This window comes from Podarcis liolepis (genome assembly GCF_965112155.1).
Source record: "Podarcis liolepis genome assembly, chromosome: 7".
In the NCBI taxonomy this organism is placed as follows: Eukaryota; Metazoa; Chordata; class Lepidosauria; order Squamata; family Lacertidae; genus Podarcis; species Podarcis liolepis.
In genome coordinates, this window is record NC_139561.1 from 3,772,228 (window position 1) to 3,791,697 (window position 19,470).

The following is a 19,470-nucleotide window of genomic DNA, read 5'->3' on the forward strand; positions in this document are numbered from 1 at the left end:
ACAGTGGTCTGTTAAACATTAAAAGCTTCCCTAAATAGGGCTGTCTTCAGATGTCTTCTAAAAGTCTGGTAGTTGTTTTTCTCTTTGACATCTGGTGGGAGGGCGTTCCACAGGGCGGGCGCCACTACCAAGAAGGCCCTCTGCCTGGTTCCCTGTAACATGGCTTCTCGCAGTGAAGGAACCGCCATAAAACCCACGGTGCTGGACCTCAGCGTCCAGGCAGAACGATGGGGGTGGAGACATTCCTTCAGGTATACTGGACCGAGGCCGTTTAGGGCTTTAAAGGTCAGCACCAACACTTTAAATTGTGCTCGGAAACGTACCCACCATCACCTTTAGCATAAATTGCTTATGCTTTTTGCTTCATTGGTTCCTAATTTCTAAATTTTGTAGACATTGTATCTTTTCTTCCTGCTTCTTTTCTTCCTTCTGGTATCTTCAATAACCAGCAAACTGGGCTTTGCACGTGTATTATCCATACCATCATCATCTTACGTATTAAAACCCTATTGAAAGGAACTCTTCAGGTTCTGCGTATCTTTCTAAGCAGCATACAGTGCCTATTTTACTCTTCATTAGAAGCCCTTGCTTCTATTTAATTCACCACTGAGGGATTTCAGCAAGCTCATTCTGTAACTTCATCTTCCAAGGATTGTGACTGTAACAGGGTAATGAAGTGTAATCTAAATTCCACCACAAGCATCTTGCAAAATTATGCACCAACTGGAAAGGTTGCTTGGTATTGAACCATAATTACAGAGATAGGAAGCTCCTTTCGATAAAAGAAAAGGTTCTTCATTTCCTTCATGTATATGTCAAAGACAATATGCATTTTCTACACAGAAAGACTTTCTTGCTACAAAATAGTGTGAAGCCCATGTGTAGACTGTCATGTGTGCTGGGCTTCTATTATGCTTGTTTTTTGCTGTATTAGTGTGGGTGGTGATGGCTTGTGACCGTGAAACACAAACATGTGCAACCAGCAGGCATGATGATCCACACCTGCCTTTGCCAACCTGGCACCCTTCAGGTGCTTTAGAGAACATCTGGAGGCACCAGGTTAGCAAGGATGCATTGGAGGGAACCGAGGAAGAAACTGCAAGAGGTTGTCACTCTCAGCAGCCGCCCTGTGCTCCTTGTCACTTCTAGTTTCAGCCTGATTCACGGAGGGGAGGCCTGTCAATGGCTTTGTACATCATACAAAGCAATGTTTCTGAATACCAGTTGCAGGAAACCATAGGAGGAGAGAGTGCTCTCCTGCTTGGGTCCTATTTGCAGGTTTCCCACAGGCATGTGGGTGGCCGCTGTGGAAACAGGATGCTGGACTAGGTGGGCTATTGACCTGGTCCAGCAACCTTTTGTGATGCTCTCATCATCTGTCAGCACCCCCCATATTGCTAAACCTTCTCCCTGCTTCCCCAACAGGCTCAGATAAACAATACCGAGGCTCAGATTGGCCTTATTGAGAAGATGTTCCCCATACAGACTCGGAAAATCCTAAGGCAGGTGAGTAGAAGGAGAGGTGATGGCATTATTCAGCATATTTTGTGGCTGTAACAGAGGGTGAAATATAGGTGTGCATTGGTGTGCAAGAGCAGCAGCGGCGCTATCAATTTACCTCCTTTGCTGTTGAAATGGTACGTCTGTCTTCAGCCAGAGGGCTGCTGCTCCACATGTCATTGTTCCAGGAGGCACACATGACACTGAGCACATTCTGCAGCAAGTTAGGTCAAGTGAGCAGGAAACATGTCATGCATCAGGTGCAGCACACTTTTGAATTGCACCAGCACATCCTGCTTGTGAAGCCATTTAATTAGCCACTGTGGGGAAGACTACTGGATTAGATAGTAGGAGGGAAACTTGAAATTGAGCCTGCCTAACTGGTGGCTTCAGAAACAAGACACCGACCAAAATCAGCATTTTTCTAAATTTTGCAATGCAGTTCTCCAGCCAAGTAATGTCTACAGAAAGGCATATACTAGGGTAAAGTGCATGAACATGCATGGTAGCAAAAATAACATAAAAATGTATTATATTACTGAAAGCTATGTTGCAAAAATATGTATTTTGGGATAAATTCACAGTAAAATGATTTTTTAACATTGACCTTTTTTAAATGCTAAACTGATGCTACAAGAATTAAACATATGACTGCAAAGGTGAGAAAGTGAAAGCAACTGAAATTTGTGCCTCCCTACTAGATGGGGGGAGGCCTGTTATATTCATAGACCCTGCCACAAAAGCTCTCAGTCCAGGACCAGAAACACAAGGAAGGGGAGAATGGGAGGGAAGCGGCAAAGGTGTTGTTGACAGCAAGGATGACCACCGTTGAAACCTCCCCCTGAATGGAAGAAAGGGAAGTGAGACAAGGTGGAAGAGAATAATAAAAATGCAAGGTTGGAAAGCAAGAGGAAAGTTAGGTTTCTAGAAGTTTTCTCAAGGAAAAAAACCAGAAAGTCAGTTGGATGTTTGTAGGAAATGTGTGTGCATTAGAAGAAACGAGGACTGACCCAAGCTATATGCTGTGTGTTCTCAAAGCACGCATGGGCTGCATGAAGCAGCACTTAGAGCTGCCGGGTGCATGTCAGCTGCCCCACAGAAGCAGCCGAGTGACTTGTCCAAGGCCATTTAGTGAACGGAGGGCTAGAAGGGGATTTGAACCTAGGTCTAAAGCGGAACATTTGATGGCTGCATCTGTGTTAAAACGCTTTTTGCAAATGGGCAACACATGCAGTCTGCTTCCAATAAATGTGAACTGCAACCTAGCTAACAACATATATTTGCAACATAATTTTTGTGTAGGAGCAATCTTCAATTTAGAATAAAAAAATTCCTTCCAGTAGCACCTTAAAGACCAACTAAGTTAGTTCTTGGTATGAGCTTTCGTGTGCATGCACACTTCTTCAGATACACACAGACCAACACGGCTACCTATCTGTAACTGATTCAATTTGGAAGATAATGCATTCATTGGTGGAGGAACAGGGGTGGGGCATCTCTGATTACCCTCTTGAGAAGCACTGGTTGGAGTCCTTCACCCTGCACCTCCTTTCTCCTCCAGGAGCTGGATTGCTTTGTAAGAAAAGAGGTGGGGTACATCTCACAGTACCTGAAATGGCTGAGGAGTGTGGTAAGTATGAGATTCTTCTGCACCCGAGTGGTGCCTCAGGAGTGAGATGGTGCTGAACCAAAGTGGCAGTGACCACTGGACAAACCTTGCCTTGGGGTGGGGTGTTGATCAGGTGTATTAGAAGGGCAAGATGTCTGTTGTGGGAAATGCATCACGAGGGCAGAAGAAGGGAAAGTTGTGTATTAGTGAAAGGGTCAGCTGGATGAAGCCAGCATAATTCAGGAAAGAATTTGCCTGCATGGAGGCCTCTGTGACTTATTGGAGGCTTGCAGATGCCAGTTGTTCATTAATTGAGATTTTTAATTAATTCATCAAGTCTCAAGTTGTAGTTTAGGCAGAAGTAGGTGGGCTGCTTAGCAGTAGTGATAGGGGTGAGGTGGTAGGGAGATTAGCGCAGTGCTAACACACCAAAAGGAGCACCAGATTGGTCATGCCATGTGTTTGCACCACTGCAACCACCCTGCTGCCTCGCCTCTTCCCCTTTGCCTCCTGATAAGCAACAAGGACCCACCTGCTGGGAAGCTGGTGTTAGTGGATCTGCTTCACCTGGTAAGCAGTTTCTGAGTTTGGGTGAAAAAAGAGTGTAAGAAATCTACTCACCTGTGTTCTGTCTCTGGCCACTTCCATTCCAGGTGACCTGTTTTTAAAGCAGTGATTACAATTTGTTTGTGAGTTATAGGAGCAATTGTGGGTTATAACAAGCAGTTGTTATCCCTCACTATCCAGTGCATTACGCCCTCATTTTCCTTAGTGCAAATATCCAGGTGTGTGGGTTTTTTTTTTGGGGGGGGACAGTTTTGTTGTACAAGAATAACAACTTTAATAGTGCAAGCTGAATTTGTCAGTATGTGACTGAATCCTGCCCCCAAATAGTGACAGTCTGGAAGCACCCTGCGAGCCTCATTCTCCATGCACTGCTTAAACAAGTTGTGATATGCGCAAGCAATTCTCCTTTTCCGTTCCAGCTAACGGAGGATGTTGCATCCTGCAAACCCTTCTCCACTGCTCTAGACAATGGCCGGGTGATCTTGTGCGATCGTATTGCAGATCCCTGGGTAAGTGCTCCAGATAGTTCTTCTACTGTCTAAAATTTGCTGGCCCTCTTCCTCTTTGCCTTTTGCTTGATGTGTTTTCTCAGATCCAGGGTGTGGCTCATCAGGCCTCCCATGCCTCCCCGCCTGGCCTATGTGACAGGGCGGGCAAGGACAGGGCGAAGGACCCTCTGCAGGCGTGCCAGGATTAGGGCCCCCACATCCTCTGGACCCCCAAGCAGGGGCTGCAGCCACTCCTGGCAAAGCCCTAGCCTGACTCACTATTGCTATTGTTTTCCAAAGAAGGTGGCAATGGACAGCCTTCATCAGGGCAGATTCCCTGCTTTGATTGAATCTGCGCAGAGTGCGCAAACCGGTGGGAATCAGGAATGTACATGAGCAGCATTTGGGAGACTTGCACAAAGCTCGCACAGTGGTCAGACTGTGTCTGGTCTTGAACATTTGTTATAGGGAAGGGTGTGTGTAGAAATTAGCCGAGTTGGAGTGTTATGGCTGACAGCAGGGAGTCTCTCTCAGCATCTAACGCCTCTGCTCAGAGACCTGCACTGGTTACGGATTCAGTGTGCTAGTATAGAAAGCCCTTAACCACTTGAAAGCAGTTTACCTGCGAGATTCCCTTTCCCCCACATGCACCTGCTTCAGTCTGTGGAACTGCCACCATTTCAGGTTCCACATAATACTCCTTACACAGTTGCAAGAAATCAATCTTTCAGTGTGGCAGAGCCCTTTTTTCTTTAGGGACACCTATCCAGACATTCTAGGATGTGGGTGGCACTGTCGTCTAAACCACAGAGCCTAGGGCTTGCTGATCAGTAGGTTGGCGGTTTGAATCTCCGCAACGGGGTGAGTTTCTGTTGTTTGGACCTAGCTCCTGCCCACCTAGCAGTTCGAAAGCACGTCAGAGTCCAAGTAGATAAATAGGTACTGCTCCGGCGGGAAGGTAAACGGTGTTTCCATGTGCTGCTTTGGTTCTCCAGAAGCGGCTTAGTCATGCTGGCCACATGACCCGGAAGCTGTTTGTGGACAAACACCGGCTTCCTCGGCTTATAGAGTGAGATGAGCGCGCAACCCCAGAGTCGTCTGAGACTGGACCTAACGGTCAGGGGTACCTTTACCTTTATCCTATCCAGACATTCTGGCAGCAGAAGTAGTGTGTTTTAATCTGATTTTAGCTTATCCTTGACACTGATTATTTTTTGAACGCTTTAAACAGCTGCTTTCAACAGTTTATACTGACAATTTTACTGTTCTATTTGTTTTGTAAGCCAATTTGATAGGGACGCGGGTAGCACTGTGGGTAAAACCTCAGTGCCTAGGACTTGCTGATTGCAAGGTCGGTGGTTCGAATCTCCGCGGCGGGGTGAGCTCCCGTCGTTCGGTCCCAGCTCCTGCCCACCTAGCAGTTCGAAAGCACCCCTAAGTGAAAGTAGATAAATAGGTACCACTTTATAGTGGGAAGGTAAACGGCGTTTCCGTGTGTGGCGCTGGTGCTGGCTCACCAGAGCAGCTTTGTCACGCTGGCCACGTGACCCAGAAGTGTCTCCGGACAGCGCCGGCTCCCGGCCTCTTGAGCGAGATGAGCACGCAACCCTAGAGTCGGACACGACTGGCCCGTATGGGCAGGGGTACCTTTACCTTTTTAAGCCACTTTGGGGTTTCTCTTGACAGCCAAAGGGTATATGAATTTTATGACAGAACAAAATACTGTATGAAAGTAAACTTTTCATTTGACGATCTGCCAGCCATGGCGTCCGTGTCTTCCCGGAGGATGGAGCCCATCACCAGGGTTTGTCTCTCTGTGCTTCCTCCCCCAGAATGCCTTCTGGTTCAGCCTGGGCTGCTGCGCCTTCTTCCTCCTCCCCAGCATCTTCTTCGCCATCAAGACCACCAAGCACTTTCGTCCCATCCGGCACCGATTAGTGTAAGTGTTGGGCACAGACGCAGGGGGGGGGGCCTTGGGGGCGGCCTTTACATTCAGTTTAATTCATCTGCTTATTAGATAATTTGCACACCAGCCTTTGCTGTACAACCCCCTGGGTGACCGCCAACAATGAAACAGCATGGAGAAGAAAAGATAAAAGCCCAGTAATAGCAGCCATAAAACCATATTATTCGGCACGGCTGTAGCTCAGTTGGATGCTATGATGGGCGCAGGGGCACGGGGGCCTGCAGGGGTGAAATTGGGAGCAGGGACCACAATCCAGCACCCTGTGAATGACCCATCAGGTCCAGAGGCCTTATGGACACCCACAGTGTTTCCTCTCACTCTGTTAAACAGAGAATAAAAGTCATTGATTTACAAGAGCCACATATGTCAGCCTGTTGCCACATATCCCATGGCCTTATTTAACCTTTTTAATCAATACCTATTTTATTAGCCCTCAAACCTTTTACATGACAGGTGTTCTACTGTCCCTTTTAAAGGTAGTGTTGCCTCTGTAACTCCACTTAGGTGGAGACTGTCATGCAAGTCAATGCAGTATAAATTATCTTCTCATGAGGCTGTTTCCAGGCCAGTCTTTGGAGACCCTTGTGAGTATTTTTTTCTTGAGGAAATGAGCAGGTGGCAAATTTGAAATGTCACTTTTTTCATCATGTTATATAACCTGTCGTTGCCCTTCATAATCTATTGTATTGAGGCTCGCAATTTGTGTGTGGTTTGCAATTTGGGAGTAATTCTTAGATGGCCTTAATAAACATCCTACCTTCCCCAAAACAAGCTAATGAGGTGAAATAGCTTCACAAATTTGTATTGTCCTGTAGTGGGGACCCCTCACTGATCCGCAGTGGGAGTCTGACCTCTTCCCCCGGCCTCCTGATTTTTCCTCTGTAATATGGGGTTGTTCCAGGAGAGCCAGTGTGGTGTAGTGGTTAAGAGCAGTAGTCTTGTAATCTGGGGAACCGGGTTCGTGTCTCCGCTCCTCCACATGCAGCTGCTGGGTGACCTTAGGCCAGTCACACTTCTCTGAAGTCTCTCAGCCCACTCACCTCACAGAGTGTTTGTTGTGGGGGAGGAAGGGAAAGGAGAACGTTAGCCGCTTTGAGACTCCTTCGGGTAGTGATAAAGTGGGATATCAAATCCAAACTCCTCCTCCTCTTCTTCTTCTTCTTCCACCTCAGGAGCAAGGAGCTCCATTAGCTTGCATGGGAATCAACTGAACACTCAGGAATGGGATTTGGAGGGTCAAAAGGGTTGTGCCCAGTTTGCACTTGAGACTTCCAAATGCTTTGGAGTTGACCCCAAGCCAGGCTCAGGTGCCCCTCCCCTCTGGTCTCTAGGAATGCAGGGAATAATGAGGAGAGCAGAACAGAGGCCAGAGGTGCACAGGCGCAGCTTGAGACAGCTTGGGAAATATCCAGGAGAGGAAGAGCCTTAAGGGTTTTGGAAGGCAGGGACCTTCAGTCCCAGCAACTGCTCATAGGGCAAGACCGACTGGGAAAGGTTGCTGATACCCCTAGGCAGGGTTTTATTTTATTTCCTTGACTAAAGCATTAACTTCGCTGGCGTCTGAGATTTGCTTCTGTTCTTGCTGACCTGCGTCTTACACCAGCCCTGACACAGGGTTATAACTCTTATAGCCAACCATCTGTTAATAAATGTTAAAAGGGTTGAGGAAGTGGAACTTGACTTCCTTTATATCACTTGATTTGGCAGGGGAAGTTTGCAGAGTAGATTCTGGAATTCAAAATAATTATATTTTGCCAGCTGACCCATGTTAGAAGCTGGAGGCTGGCCGTGATGGGGACAATTCTTGTGTTAAGTCAGTCCCATACTCATAGATAGCTGGTAGGATGAGTGCATATTGTAGGCTTGCCTTACAATTGTTATTTTTACCTAGTTTTGATTGAAATGTATTAATAGATTTTTAAAGCCTTTTTCTGGGCACCAATCCACAAAATTAAATAAACCAAATATTAAAATATATATACAGCACAACATGGATGCTATGAAGAAAGGAAGAAGGAAGATTAGGGCACAATAAGAATGTCAAGTATATTCTTCCAACTAATGTAATTTCCCTTCTTTTAGCTTCATCACACAATGCAGAATTGCACCTCTCCAATAGTGTTATGGTTCTCTACCTGGCTTAATATCCTTTTGCTTTATCTTTTCTCTCATTTCCTTAAGGGGTTGGCATTTATTTGTGCATAGCGTCGCCCTGGTTTCACAACAGACCTTGTAAGAAAAAGTAACAGTCGCTCCCGGGTGACAGAGAAAGGGGCGTCACTTCTCCCCAAACCTCTCATTTGTGTTTTTCCCCCATGTTGTGTCTAGCTCTACTGGATCAGAGGAAACTTACCCCTTCCATATCCCACGAGTCACATCTCTGCGACTGTAAGCAACTCCATGTGTTTGGATATCCAGGTGAGAGAGATGTGCGTTCTCTGGGGATCTGGGACCCCTGGGCTGCTCATGCGCACGTCCTTCCCTCTTTCTGCCACAGGATCATCAAGTGCAAAGTTGCCACAATAGCTCAGAGTACAAAACTTCTGGCCACCTTTGCTAGTGTGAGAATCTCAGAGCCACCAAGTGCTCTTTGACAACGTTCAGCTTTCCCAGGTTAAGCTCTTAAAATTACAAAAATGGCACCAAGGTAATAATTACTGCTTGAATACTTTCCTTGCTCCTTTCTAGGCATTTGGAAGTGCCTCAGATTCCTGTAGATAAAACTAAAATACTGTGCTCACTGAATCTCTGAATGGCAAGAGACTCTACCAGGTGTTCCTGAGGTTTAGTTTCCTTGGAATGATGGTCAGTGGAGATTGTGATGTATTTAGAATATGTTGTTTTATTTAAACACATACACAACATGAACATAGGATGGAGGGGCGCACAGCAGTAACACCCCAACAGATCTTGCTTCCCCATTATGGACTTGTTGGCAGGAGTCCCTCTCCTGCCTTTTTTGTGACCTCCCCAAAAATCTAGCTAGGGATTTCCCTTCTTCCACAAAGACAAGCCCTGGTTTTAGAGAAAGGCAACTGATATTGGAGCCGCACCCTGCACACCCCCCCTGCACATTCAGCCCTCTCAAGTCAAGTCACTCTGTGTCTCCTTTCAGTTCAGCCAAAACACACAGACACAGCCCCACTTGCCCTATTGTTCCGGCCAGGTGAGGTGGGAAAAGCCCACCTATTTATCTCTATAAATGTGTGCCAGTGTGGTGTAGTGGTTAAGAGCGGTAGTCTCGTAATCTGGGGAACCGGGTTCGCATCTCCGCTCCTCCACATGCAGCTGCTGGGTGACCTTGGGCCAGTCACACTTCTCTGAAGTCTCTCAGCCCACTCACCTCGCAGAGTGTTTGTTGTGGGGGAGGAAGGGAAAGGAGAATGTTAGCCGCTTTGAGACTCCTTAAAGGGAGTGAAAGGCGGGATATCAAATCCAAACTCTTCTTCTCTTCTTCTTCTTCTATGGCAACAAGGCTTACACTAAACTGCTGATGTGACAGTACTTAGCTGAGTGGCTAAGGCCATTAACTTTACATAGGAATTGGTTTGACCAGTAAGTAGGTTTTTCTACTGGATTCTAAACCTCACAGGCCAGTAAGGGACCCACTGATATCATCTAAGCCTGTAACAATCCCTCCAACCCTATAACAAACTAGTTTTTCTCTCTTCTGTTAATAGTACAACAGATGAAAGTGAGGGTGAGGGCCATTTGCTGTCTAGGGAACAGATAAGCACACAGAACCTTTAGGACCAGCTTCTCTCCACCTTAACCTGCTAAATGGCAGCAGTCATGTCAAGGCGGCTCCAATAATCCAGCTGGAGTTTCCGACTGAGATTCCCGATGCCTTTCAGAACTCTGCTAAAATCAATTAGGCCTGCCTGCCTATAGAGCCCCTCACCCAAACCATTCTCATGTTTTTCACTTGCAGGAATCACCATGGGGAAATGGCTGGATCCTTCCAAGGGTGGCTCTCTGCGCTGCGTGGGGTTGATACTGAGCTCTTCATGAAGCGACTTCTCTTGGACTGAAAACTTCTTATCCCTTCGCTGTTACTCATCTCATCACAAATTGGCTTTCCTCCCAAGTATCCCTTGCTGGTCCTCCTCACTCAAAGAGAGCGAGTAAATCTGTAGATGATGGCCAGGTGGTTGATGTCCTCTTAAGCCTTTCTCTTTCTCTTGCAACCTGGTACACCACTGTTTACAAGTGGCCTGTTTCACCACTGGGCAGGTTACTTTTTAATAATAGCATAGATGAGACGGAGTAGGGATGGAGGGTTCTGTAGATTTCAGTTCTCACAGTTTCTCATTTTTCAAATCTTAAATTCACTTCTCCACATTTCTGCAGCACATTTCTGCATTTTTTAAAACCCACATCATGATAATTCATCAGCATGTTAGTTGATCTTCCCCTGATAAACATAATGTTATATGCAGCGTTCTATTTCCCTTAATATATTCTTTTTTGTTAGCACTCTTTCTTGGAGAACTGCATCACAAAATTTCAAATTCGTGAGACTTTTGAGGCACAGCTGTGTTTCAGTTTGCATATTAGATTCAGCTTTGAAAACATCCTGAATCAGTTTCCTTCTCCAATTCTAGGGTAGGGGGAATCCTCCACCTCGCAAGCGGCAAGAACTGTGGTTGTGCTGGCCTGGTGTGTCTGCGGGAGTTGAGGTTGCCAAAGTAATTCCACATTGTCAGAAGTATCCACCTCCTCCCCTGATCAAAGTCTCAGATTTCAACTTAAGAATCTTTATTTATATAAGAAATGGTGAAATGTGGGATGGAGCAGAAAACAGACAGGCAGCATTAAGAGACAGAGAGAGAGAGAGAGAGAGAGAGAGAAACAAAACAGTTTATTCCCTAGCCTAGCTTAGACTACACAGCAGCTTCCAGGGTCTGAACCTGAGACCTTCTACAGGCAAGGCAGGTGCTCAACCAGCAGCCACTGAGCTGTGTTCCTCCCCTGTGCTCTCCCTCCGTGATGCTGCCTCCCATGTATGCACAAAGGGGTAATGCAGTGCTTATTTTTAGCAAAATTCTCTCTGCATGCCACACCAGCAAGAAGCAATTCAGGCACTGCTTTCCCCTGGTGCTATGCATGTAGGAGTGTTGCTAAAAATAGACATGTTATTCTGTCCTCTGGATGTGCATGCCTCTGCATGTGCCACGCAGGAAGAAGATGGCCCGCTCCCACGTATGCACGAAGCTCCTGCCGCCTGAGCCCTTTGGGGACAGCAATCCACCGGTCTTGTGTATTATAATGGCTGCAATTTGCCCCAGTCGGTTTGGGAACGTTGGCCTATTAATAAATAAGGCACTTTTGAAAGATGTGGCTATCAAAACTTTTTGTTGCATGTGTGTCTTTGGGGAAGAGCAGGGGATGATTTGGGAAACCCAGGAATGTAAGAAGTTGTCTCATACTGAGTTAGACCAGTGGCTCACCCAGCTTAGAATTCTCTACACTGACTGGCAGCAGCTCCCCAGGGTTTGGGACAGAGGACTTTCCCTGCCCTACAACTGGGACTGAACTTGGGGGTTTCAGGGAGCTGTGGCCTTTCCCCGTGAAGATGTGGAGAGTGTCCTCTGGTTTCAGTCATCCTGTGGTGATAGTTCAGCTGCTTTAGCACTCAGAGTTTCTTACTCTGTTCACAAGTAGGTTTGGCAGATTCAATCCAGAGAGAAGTTTGTCAGGCACAACTTCTCTTACTAGTGCATCATTATCAGGCAAGAGAAGAGAAGCGTGCCATTGAAAAAAATTAATTTGACATAGCCTTGATATTTTTGATAAAAATATACCAGGATGAAGGCATAACAATTAGCCATGAACAAATTTCTCAATGTGTATCAAAAATATAACCTCCACTGATTAATCTGAAAAACAGGAAAACCCATATTGTATTGAAATTTCTATTTCCCCTATCAGTAGCCAGCAAGAGGAGCAGATGCTTTTGTCCAAAACATGCAGAGGGCACCAGATTGGTGAAGCTGCTGTGCAAAATCCAGAAGTCACTTGTGAGTTGCCAGTGCCCCAGTGCCTTCCTGCAAATAAGGCCGGGCAATTACAAATACAAAAAAATCTGGAGGTAACTTTAAACAGGGATAATTTCATAAACATTCCTAAAGTAGTTTAGATCAGGCTTTCTCAACCTTGGCCCTCCAGATGTTTTGAGACTACAATTCCCAGCATCCCTGACCACTGGTCCTGCTAGCTAGAGATCTTGGAAGTTGTAGGCCAAAAACATCTGGAGGGCCAAGGTTGAAGAAGCCTGGTTTAGATGAAGGATCCCTACTGGTGTGTGCAGTCACACCCTGCTTTTACATATGACAAAAAGCCTTGCCACGTTTTTTAAGTGTTTCAAAACCTATGTAACATGCCTGAGCAAAGGTGGCAGCGTGTCCAAAGAAATGTGCCTCACTCCTATTAGTATGTCCACATTCGTGGCTTCAAACACAAGGAGGTCTTTTTCTCTGCTGCATTTCAGGTTGCATTTCTACACAAGAGTGGGGTGGGGATGTCTTCACTGTCACACATGACCTTTTGGTTTCCCTGCCCCTGCAACCTCCGCCCCCCCCCCCCCGAGGAATTAATGAAACTGTCCTAGGCACATGGGCGCTCAGCTGCAGATGCATAATGGCTTTCTCAAATGTACACACCGTTACTAAGAAGCAAATTGCAGCTTAAGTTTTCTAGTTGGGCTGAAGCTGATTTGAGAAAAAGGCATCAAACGGAAGTATTTGTCAAGAAACTGCAGCATCAATATGGATTGTGGCTAACATCACGCAAATGTGGTTTCAAAAACTAGCAGTGGGAATGCGGAGTAAGTGGTCATTGTGAACATGCCCTGAAAAACAATTGTCTGTTTCCCAGCCTGAAATTTTCTAGAATACTAAATCTCACTAGATCTGGCAACATTTTGTTTCCTCTTAAAGCAGCTGAGTGCAGTCAGATTTAGCTACCTTCTGGCAGGGCATTTGAATACAACAGCAGTTTTCTCCGGCAGGATTAAATCTGCTGAAAGCTATAATCTGCCAAATGTTTCAGTTCAGTTTGTTATAATCTGTTGGAGCTTTTCCAAGTGGTATTTTTTATAGCTGGAGATTATTATTATTTTAAGGGGGGGAAGGTTTATAAAAGGACCTTATGCCAGGCTTTGTCAGCCAGGTGCCCTCCAGATGTTTTAGGCTCCCAAGTGCCGTCAGGTCCAGCCGGCACGGCTGCCCTCCCATCAGTCCCAGTGTCGTCTGGCTGGGCTGACTGGGGCTGATGGGAACATATGGAGAGTGCCAGGCTGGCAGTGTCTACCGTACACTCAAGGCAGTTAAGCATATGTCTGTGTGTTTTAAAAAAGGAAATAGTTTTGAAAAGGACACTAAAAGACATTGCCAGTTAAAAAAAGGCAGCCCAGAAGAAAACATTTTTCATCCTTTCTTCAGAAAGAGCTTCTTGAAGTCTGCTCCTTTTGTCACTTCTGATGAATGGGCAATTATACTTAATAGTTTGGATAGTGCTCTTTTGTGGAAATGGATTATTCACCCTCCAACATGCTCCTGCTTAAGCAGACCGCTGCTCCCTCTCCTTGGCCCTCGATGGCTCATGGCTGTTACGAGCCATGAGTGTAGTGGTTAAGAGCGGTAGTCACTTATTTGGGGAACCGGGTTTGCGTCTCCGCTCCTCCACCTGCAGCTGCTCATGGCACTTCTTTGAAGTCTTTCAGCCCCACTCACCTCTCAGAGTGTTCATTGTGGGGGAGGAAGGGAAAGGAGATTGTGAGCCGCTTTGAGACTCCTAAAGGGGAGTGAAAGGCGGGATATCAAATCCAAACTCCTCCTCCTCCTCCTCCTCCTCCTCCTCCTCCTCCTCTTCTTCTTCTTCTTCTTCTTCTTCTTCTTCTTCTTCTTCTTCTTCTTCTCCTTCTCCTCCTCCTCCAAACCCCTCAGCCAGCTAAAGTCACCAGCTCCCTTAAACAGGAAAGGGGATTCTCTCCTTTGCTGCCTCCAGTGCTCCCCTGGGATCCTGCGCAGCACTATTCTAGCCCTCTGTCTGGCCCTTGGGACTCTGCCCAGGCACCCCTTCACCCCCCCCCACTTCTTCACCTGGCTGCATGGAGGAAACAGAGGGGGCAGTGTGTGTGTGTGTAGAAGCTACCTGCTGTGCAAAGGTAGAGTTGGGCCCACCCATTTCTGGCATGTGGCCCTCAGAAGGTTCCCCAGAAGGGCATGTGGCCCTTGGGCAGAAAAGCTCCCCCCATCCCTTCTCTACACTCTTTCACTCCCTTTTCAAATCACGGTTCTCATAGCATATATTTTCCATTAAGGCTTTGGCTCAACCTCAAAAGTGCTCCTCTCAAGTGTATAAAGAGCATCCCACAATCCCTTTGGCTCAGTTCCAGTGGCCCCCTTCATCTCCAACAGAAACTGGTCCTCAGCATGTGGGGCTGCACTCGCTCAAGGCCATCCTTTGCTAGCCCTGCCCACCCCTCTCTTTGCCTTCTCCATTGCGGAAGCTGTTGAAATGCAGGTTGTAAGCAGGTTGTAAAATTGATGCTTTTGAATTCTGGTGCTGGAAGAGACTCCTGAGAGTCCCATGGACTGCAAGAAGATCAAACCTCTCCATTCTTAAGGAAATCAGCCCTGAGTGCTCACTGGAAGGACAGATCCTGAAGCTGAGGCTCCAAGACTTTGGCCACCTCATGAGAAGAGAAGACTCCCTGGAAAAGAACCTTATGTTGGGAAAGATGGAGGGCACAAGGAGAAGGGGACGACAGAGGACGAGATGGTGGGACAGTGTTCTCAAAGCTACCAGCATGAGTTTGAACAAACTGCGGGAGGCAGTGGAAGACAGGAGGGCCTGGCGTGCTCTGGTCCAGGGGGTCACGAAAAGTCGGACACGACTAAACGAATAAACAACAACAACAACAAGCAGCCTGAGAAAGGGAGCGGTGTGCTTTGGCTTGTGCTGTATGCACAGGATATAGCAATCCCCCCCCCAATTTTGCTGATGAGGAACGAAGGGTGAGAGAGCAGCTTGCCCATGGCACTCATCCGATTCCTAGACAAACACTGATTCCAAAGCCAGATCCCAGCACAGTGTTCCAGGGCTTCGTCTTGGAGTAGGGGAAGCCTCAGCCATGGGCGGCTCAAGAGCATTTTGTGCTTGTGGACAAAGCTGTGTTCTCACGATACATTTAAAGTACATCTCTCCCCCCCTCAAGAGAAGAATCCGGTCATTTCTTCCTCCTAGGGAAGAATTGGTTTCGACTCTCTCAGTTTCTATTTCTTCCATTTAGTTCTCCACATTTCTGCAGCAATTTGCTCTTAACAACAACAACAACAAACAGCACCTCATGAACATTATTCAGTATTTTGGTGTGAATTTGTCCCAATACATACATTTTTGTATACAGTTGTGTGGTTTTTTACTAATATGAAGGAAGGCTGTGTGTCGGGTCTCATATTGTTTTGGAAAGTGCAAATTTGATCAATTTGACTTTAAATGTGAAACAAATTACATTCTCCCCCTTCCCTGCTCCTCAAAGAACTGCAATTCCTGGCACTCTTGACATTAAAACTACTCTTTCCAGGATTCTTTGAAGGGGGAGTGGTTTAAATGTGCTTTAAATGTATGGTGTGTAAAGAGCCCAACATGACTTGTTGATGAATCTAGCTTCAACACTTGTGATGGGACAGCAGCTACCAGGTGGGCTGCTTAGCTCTGCTCTTCTGCACCTCACCACAGCTGCAGCCCACTCTCCAGCCTCTGCCACTTGAGGCAGCTGCCTCACTCGGCCTAACAGCTGGGCTGCCCCTGCCAAAGGGCACCATTTCTCAGCAGCCTTGAGCTCCCACAGCTTCCTATGTGTTAATTAACTATCATAACCATTTATTTAGTTACTTTATTTTATTTTATTTATTTTGCCCTTCATCCGTAGATCTCATAGCAGTTCACAGAATAAAAAGACAAGATAAAAACCGCAAAACACACAATAAAAACAAAAACAAACAAACCAGTAACCCTCTCCACCCTCTCTCTTCCTTCATAGTAAAAAGGTAAAGGGACCCCTGACCATTAGCTCCAGTCATGGCCGACTCTGTGGTTGTGGCGCTCATTTTGCTTTATTGGGCGAGGGAGCCGACGTACAGCTTCTGGGTCATGTGGCCAGCATGACTAAGCTGCTTCTGGCGAACCAGAGCAGCACACGGAAATGCCGTGTACCTTCCCACCGGAAGGACCTATTTATCTACTTGCACTTTGACGTGCTTTCGAACTGCTAGGTTGTAGTTGGCACATTATGATGTGCCAACAAAAGTTTATCTTTCTATGCAAGTCATGGCGGGGGGGGGGCGTTCTTTGGGGGGGAAAAACAACAACCCACAACCCCAGTTTCAATAAGCGATTGAATATTGTGGCATGTCTGCCTTGGGACAATGAAGTGTCAAATGGCAAGACCTCTGCTATGAAATAATAAGCAATTGTTTATTCTGTGGGCAAAAATAGAGCTGTCTACTTCTGATCCTCTTATAATCAGGATAGCTCAAGAGCTGAGCTGCAAAAAGAGGCCTTGAGGCAGTATGTATTATTCATATCCCGTCCTGCGCCTGAGCCATGTAGATTCCAAACACCCACATTTTTGTTCCTCAACTCAAGGATGGTGAGTACCAGGGTTCTCCTTTAATCTTCGAAGTGCACAGAGATGTCAGCAGTCACATTTCATGTGCACATGACTGACATTTCCTTTCTCAGGCTGACCAAAGGCACTGAGATGCAGTCCGAGTAGATGCTGCAATGGTTTCACACTGAAAGGGGCTGGCATTGTGTTAAGAACAACCCCCCACCCCCCAAAATCATCAGTGGACGACTAGCTGGTCAAAACTTTCCACGAAAGATGGAGGTGAAAATAGCAGTGAAAAGTAGAGCAAGGTTGAAACCTCCAGATGATATTCTTGTAGAGCATCATGGCCACATTGCCTCCCACTGAGTCAGGCCATTGGTCTCTCTTGCTCAGTACTGTCTACACTGACTGGCAGCTGCTCTCCAGGACTTCAGAAAGAAGCCTTTCTGCTCTGTAGTGCACCATAGTTAACAGAGATAAACAACAGCCTGTGTTTTGTAATAAAAGATCATAACAGGAGAAAGAAACATGCCAAACCCTTAAATGTTATATCCACATTTGGCTTTGACTGAGGTTGCTTGAAGCATCTGACACAGGCCTGCGTCCGTTAAAGCATCAGTCATGAATTTTGTTGAATGGGAATGGTGAGCTGTACACATGCACACAGTAGTGGCTCTCAAGGGGGAGGTGATTTATTGATTAAACCCCATGTTCTGCCTTTCTGTGGAAAAATGCCCAGGGCAATTTGCAATTACGAAGTTTAAAAAATGATCATTTTAAAACAGAAATGAAATAATTCTAAAAACAACCACATCTGAAAGTGGTTGCACGTGAGCAACACATGCATGGGGCTTATAATTCTCAGGTCACTTCCAGACAATCCATTTGTGGAACGATCCACCCGATTTGTTTGCAGGGAGGTTATGCCATGTTGTGTTTGTATGTGACTGAATTCCATCCACAAAAGGTCTTGAAGCAGCCAACATCTAATTGGATTCAGCTGAAATGGGTTCCATATAAGGGCTTAACTGCTTTGCTGTTTAGCACTACTCATTTAGAGATCGCCTCCCATTGGAAAGACCCCAAAGGGATGGGATGGCAAGGGAAGTTTGGGATCTGACTCTTTCCAAGCATCTAACGCAAAACAGAAGAGTTGTTAGAGGCCGAACTAAACACAAACATTTTGACAAGGTATGGTTCCCATATATCACCTGTGTAAACAGAAGTGATTTAATGTCAGATCTCTCATGGCTATGCCATGGTCAGTTAAAGCACTGATGAGGCATTCAAAGATTCTGTTATTTGACAGGCTCCCCACTCAGTTTTCCTCCTCCTCTGTGACTAGTGTGGCGTATGCATGTAACACTGCAGGCTTTGTTGGAGTTTATTAATGTTGTTCTATTATAAAACCAATAAAATATCTATTTTTAAGAAAGGAAATTGGGAAACAACCCATTGATTCCTGCAGAGCTGAGTGCGAGGCTTGTTAATCCTTGAGAAGCAACATCCCTCATGAAAATGGGCAAGGAGTATTCCTTTGATAGATGAAGCGTCTGCAAAACGGAAGCAGGTGGGAGGCAACAAAAGGGAATATAACTTGGCAGCTTTAAGGTGAGGTCACCGATTAAGGACAGCATCCACTTTTTAATCTGATTGGGAGAGATCAAGATGGATTTGCCACTGCATGGGTTGCTGTTGAAAGTGCTTTTTGTCTTGTCCTGGGAAAGGCAGCTAGATAAGCGGCAGGACCAGGAAGAAAGTTGAGCCCATTTGTACCAAGTGCCCAGTCCGTGTTTTGCCTCCGTGGGGTTGCTAAATTGTTCAAAGATAATTCCAGGATAAAAGAGGTTACTGGCTGTAAAGCATCTCAGAGTAGAGAATCTGTTAACAGCTGAAGGCTGCAAAGTGAGTATAATCTCAGCTGATCTTTGAGAACAAAAGCAAATTCTTCTCTCCTGGAGAAAAGCTCAACACAAACTGAATGCCTACTGCTTTTCCGCTGCCACTTTGAGACCCTGACATGAAAGCCTCAATAAAAAGAACAAGGGAGACAGGGATCTACTAATACCCCAGGGACAAGATGCTCTTCTTGTGAAAAACAAGGGCACCTACATTGCCTCAGAAAGGATGTGCTGGCTTGTTTGTTGCAAACAAGCCTTTGGTGTCAGCGCAGGGGGTGGGGTGGGGAGAGAGAGCAATAAAATAAAAAATGGAGCTGTGGTAGAGGATAACCTCCTTCCCATTTCAAAGATGGCAAGAGTGAGCTTCGATCTGCCTTTGGTTCTACATGAGAGCTTGAAAACCTATGACAACATACATGCTAGGTGGGGTCCAGAAAGCAACCCGTCAGCTTGGCTAAGACAAAGTGCACAGTGTTGGGTAAGACCCAAAGAGGTGGATCTGGGACTCCAACCCAGTTATAATATTGAAAGCTGCCTTCTACTACGACCCTCATTTTGTCCATTGAGGTCAATATCGTCTACTCTGATTGGCAGTGGCTCTCCAGGGTCTCAGGCAGCACAAGGCCTTTCTCATCCCCTCCTACCTGACTCTTCCCTCCTCCAAATCGGAGATGTGGGGGACTGAACCTGGGAGCTGCATGCAGAGTAGAGTATGTACTCGAAACCTGATCTGCGGCATCTACCTGACCTCTTCCCAAAACAAAGAGGAATTTGGGGTATATTCCCCCCTATAAAGTTGCTGTCTGATGTCTAGTTAGACA

General features: G+C 46.2%; 1 protein-coding gene across 1 annotated transcript in view; it reads left to right on the forward strand.

Moving 5' to 3' along the window:
- Nucleotides 1–11,480, forward strand: part of PROM2 (prominin 2) — a 47,344-nt gene extending 35,864 nt beyond the window's left edge. Inside the window, exons 19-24 of the mRNA XM_083514195.1 lie at nucleotides 1,426–1,506; nucleotides 3,062–3,130; nucleotides 4,096–4,185; nucleotides 5,997–6,103; nucleotides 8,459–8,548; nucleotides 10,062–11,480. Coding sequence (XP_083370321.1) covers nucleotides 1,426–1,506; nucleotides 3,062–3,130; nucleotides 4,096–4,185; nucleotides 5,997–6,103; nucleotides 8,459–8,522 — 411 coding nt within the window. The 3' untranslated portion in view covers nucleotides 8,523–8,548; nucleotides 10,062–11,480. The remainder of the gene's footprint in view (nucleotides 1–1,425; nucleotides 1,507–3,061; nucleotides 3,131–4,095; nucleotides 4,186–5,996; nucleotides 6,104–8,458; nucleotides 8,549–10,061) is intronic.
- Nucleotides 11,481–19,470: the final 7,990 nt, after the last annotated feature.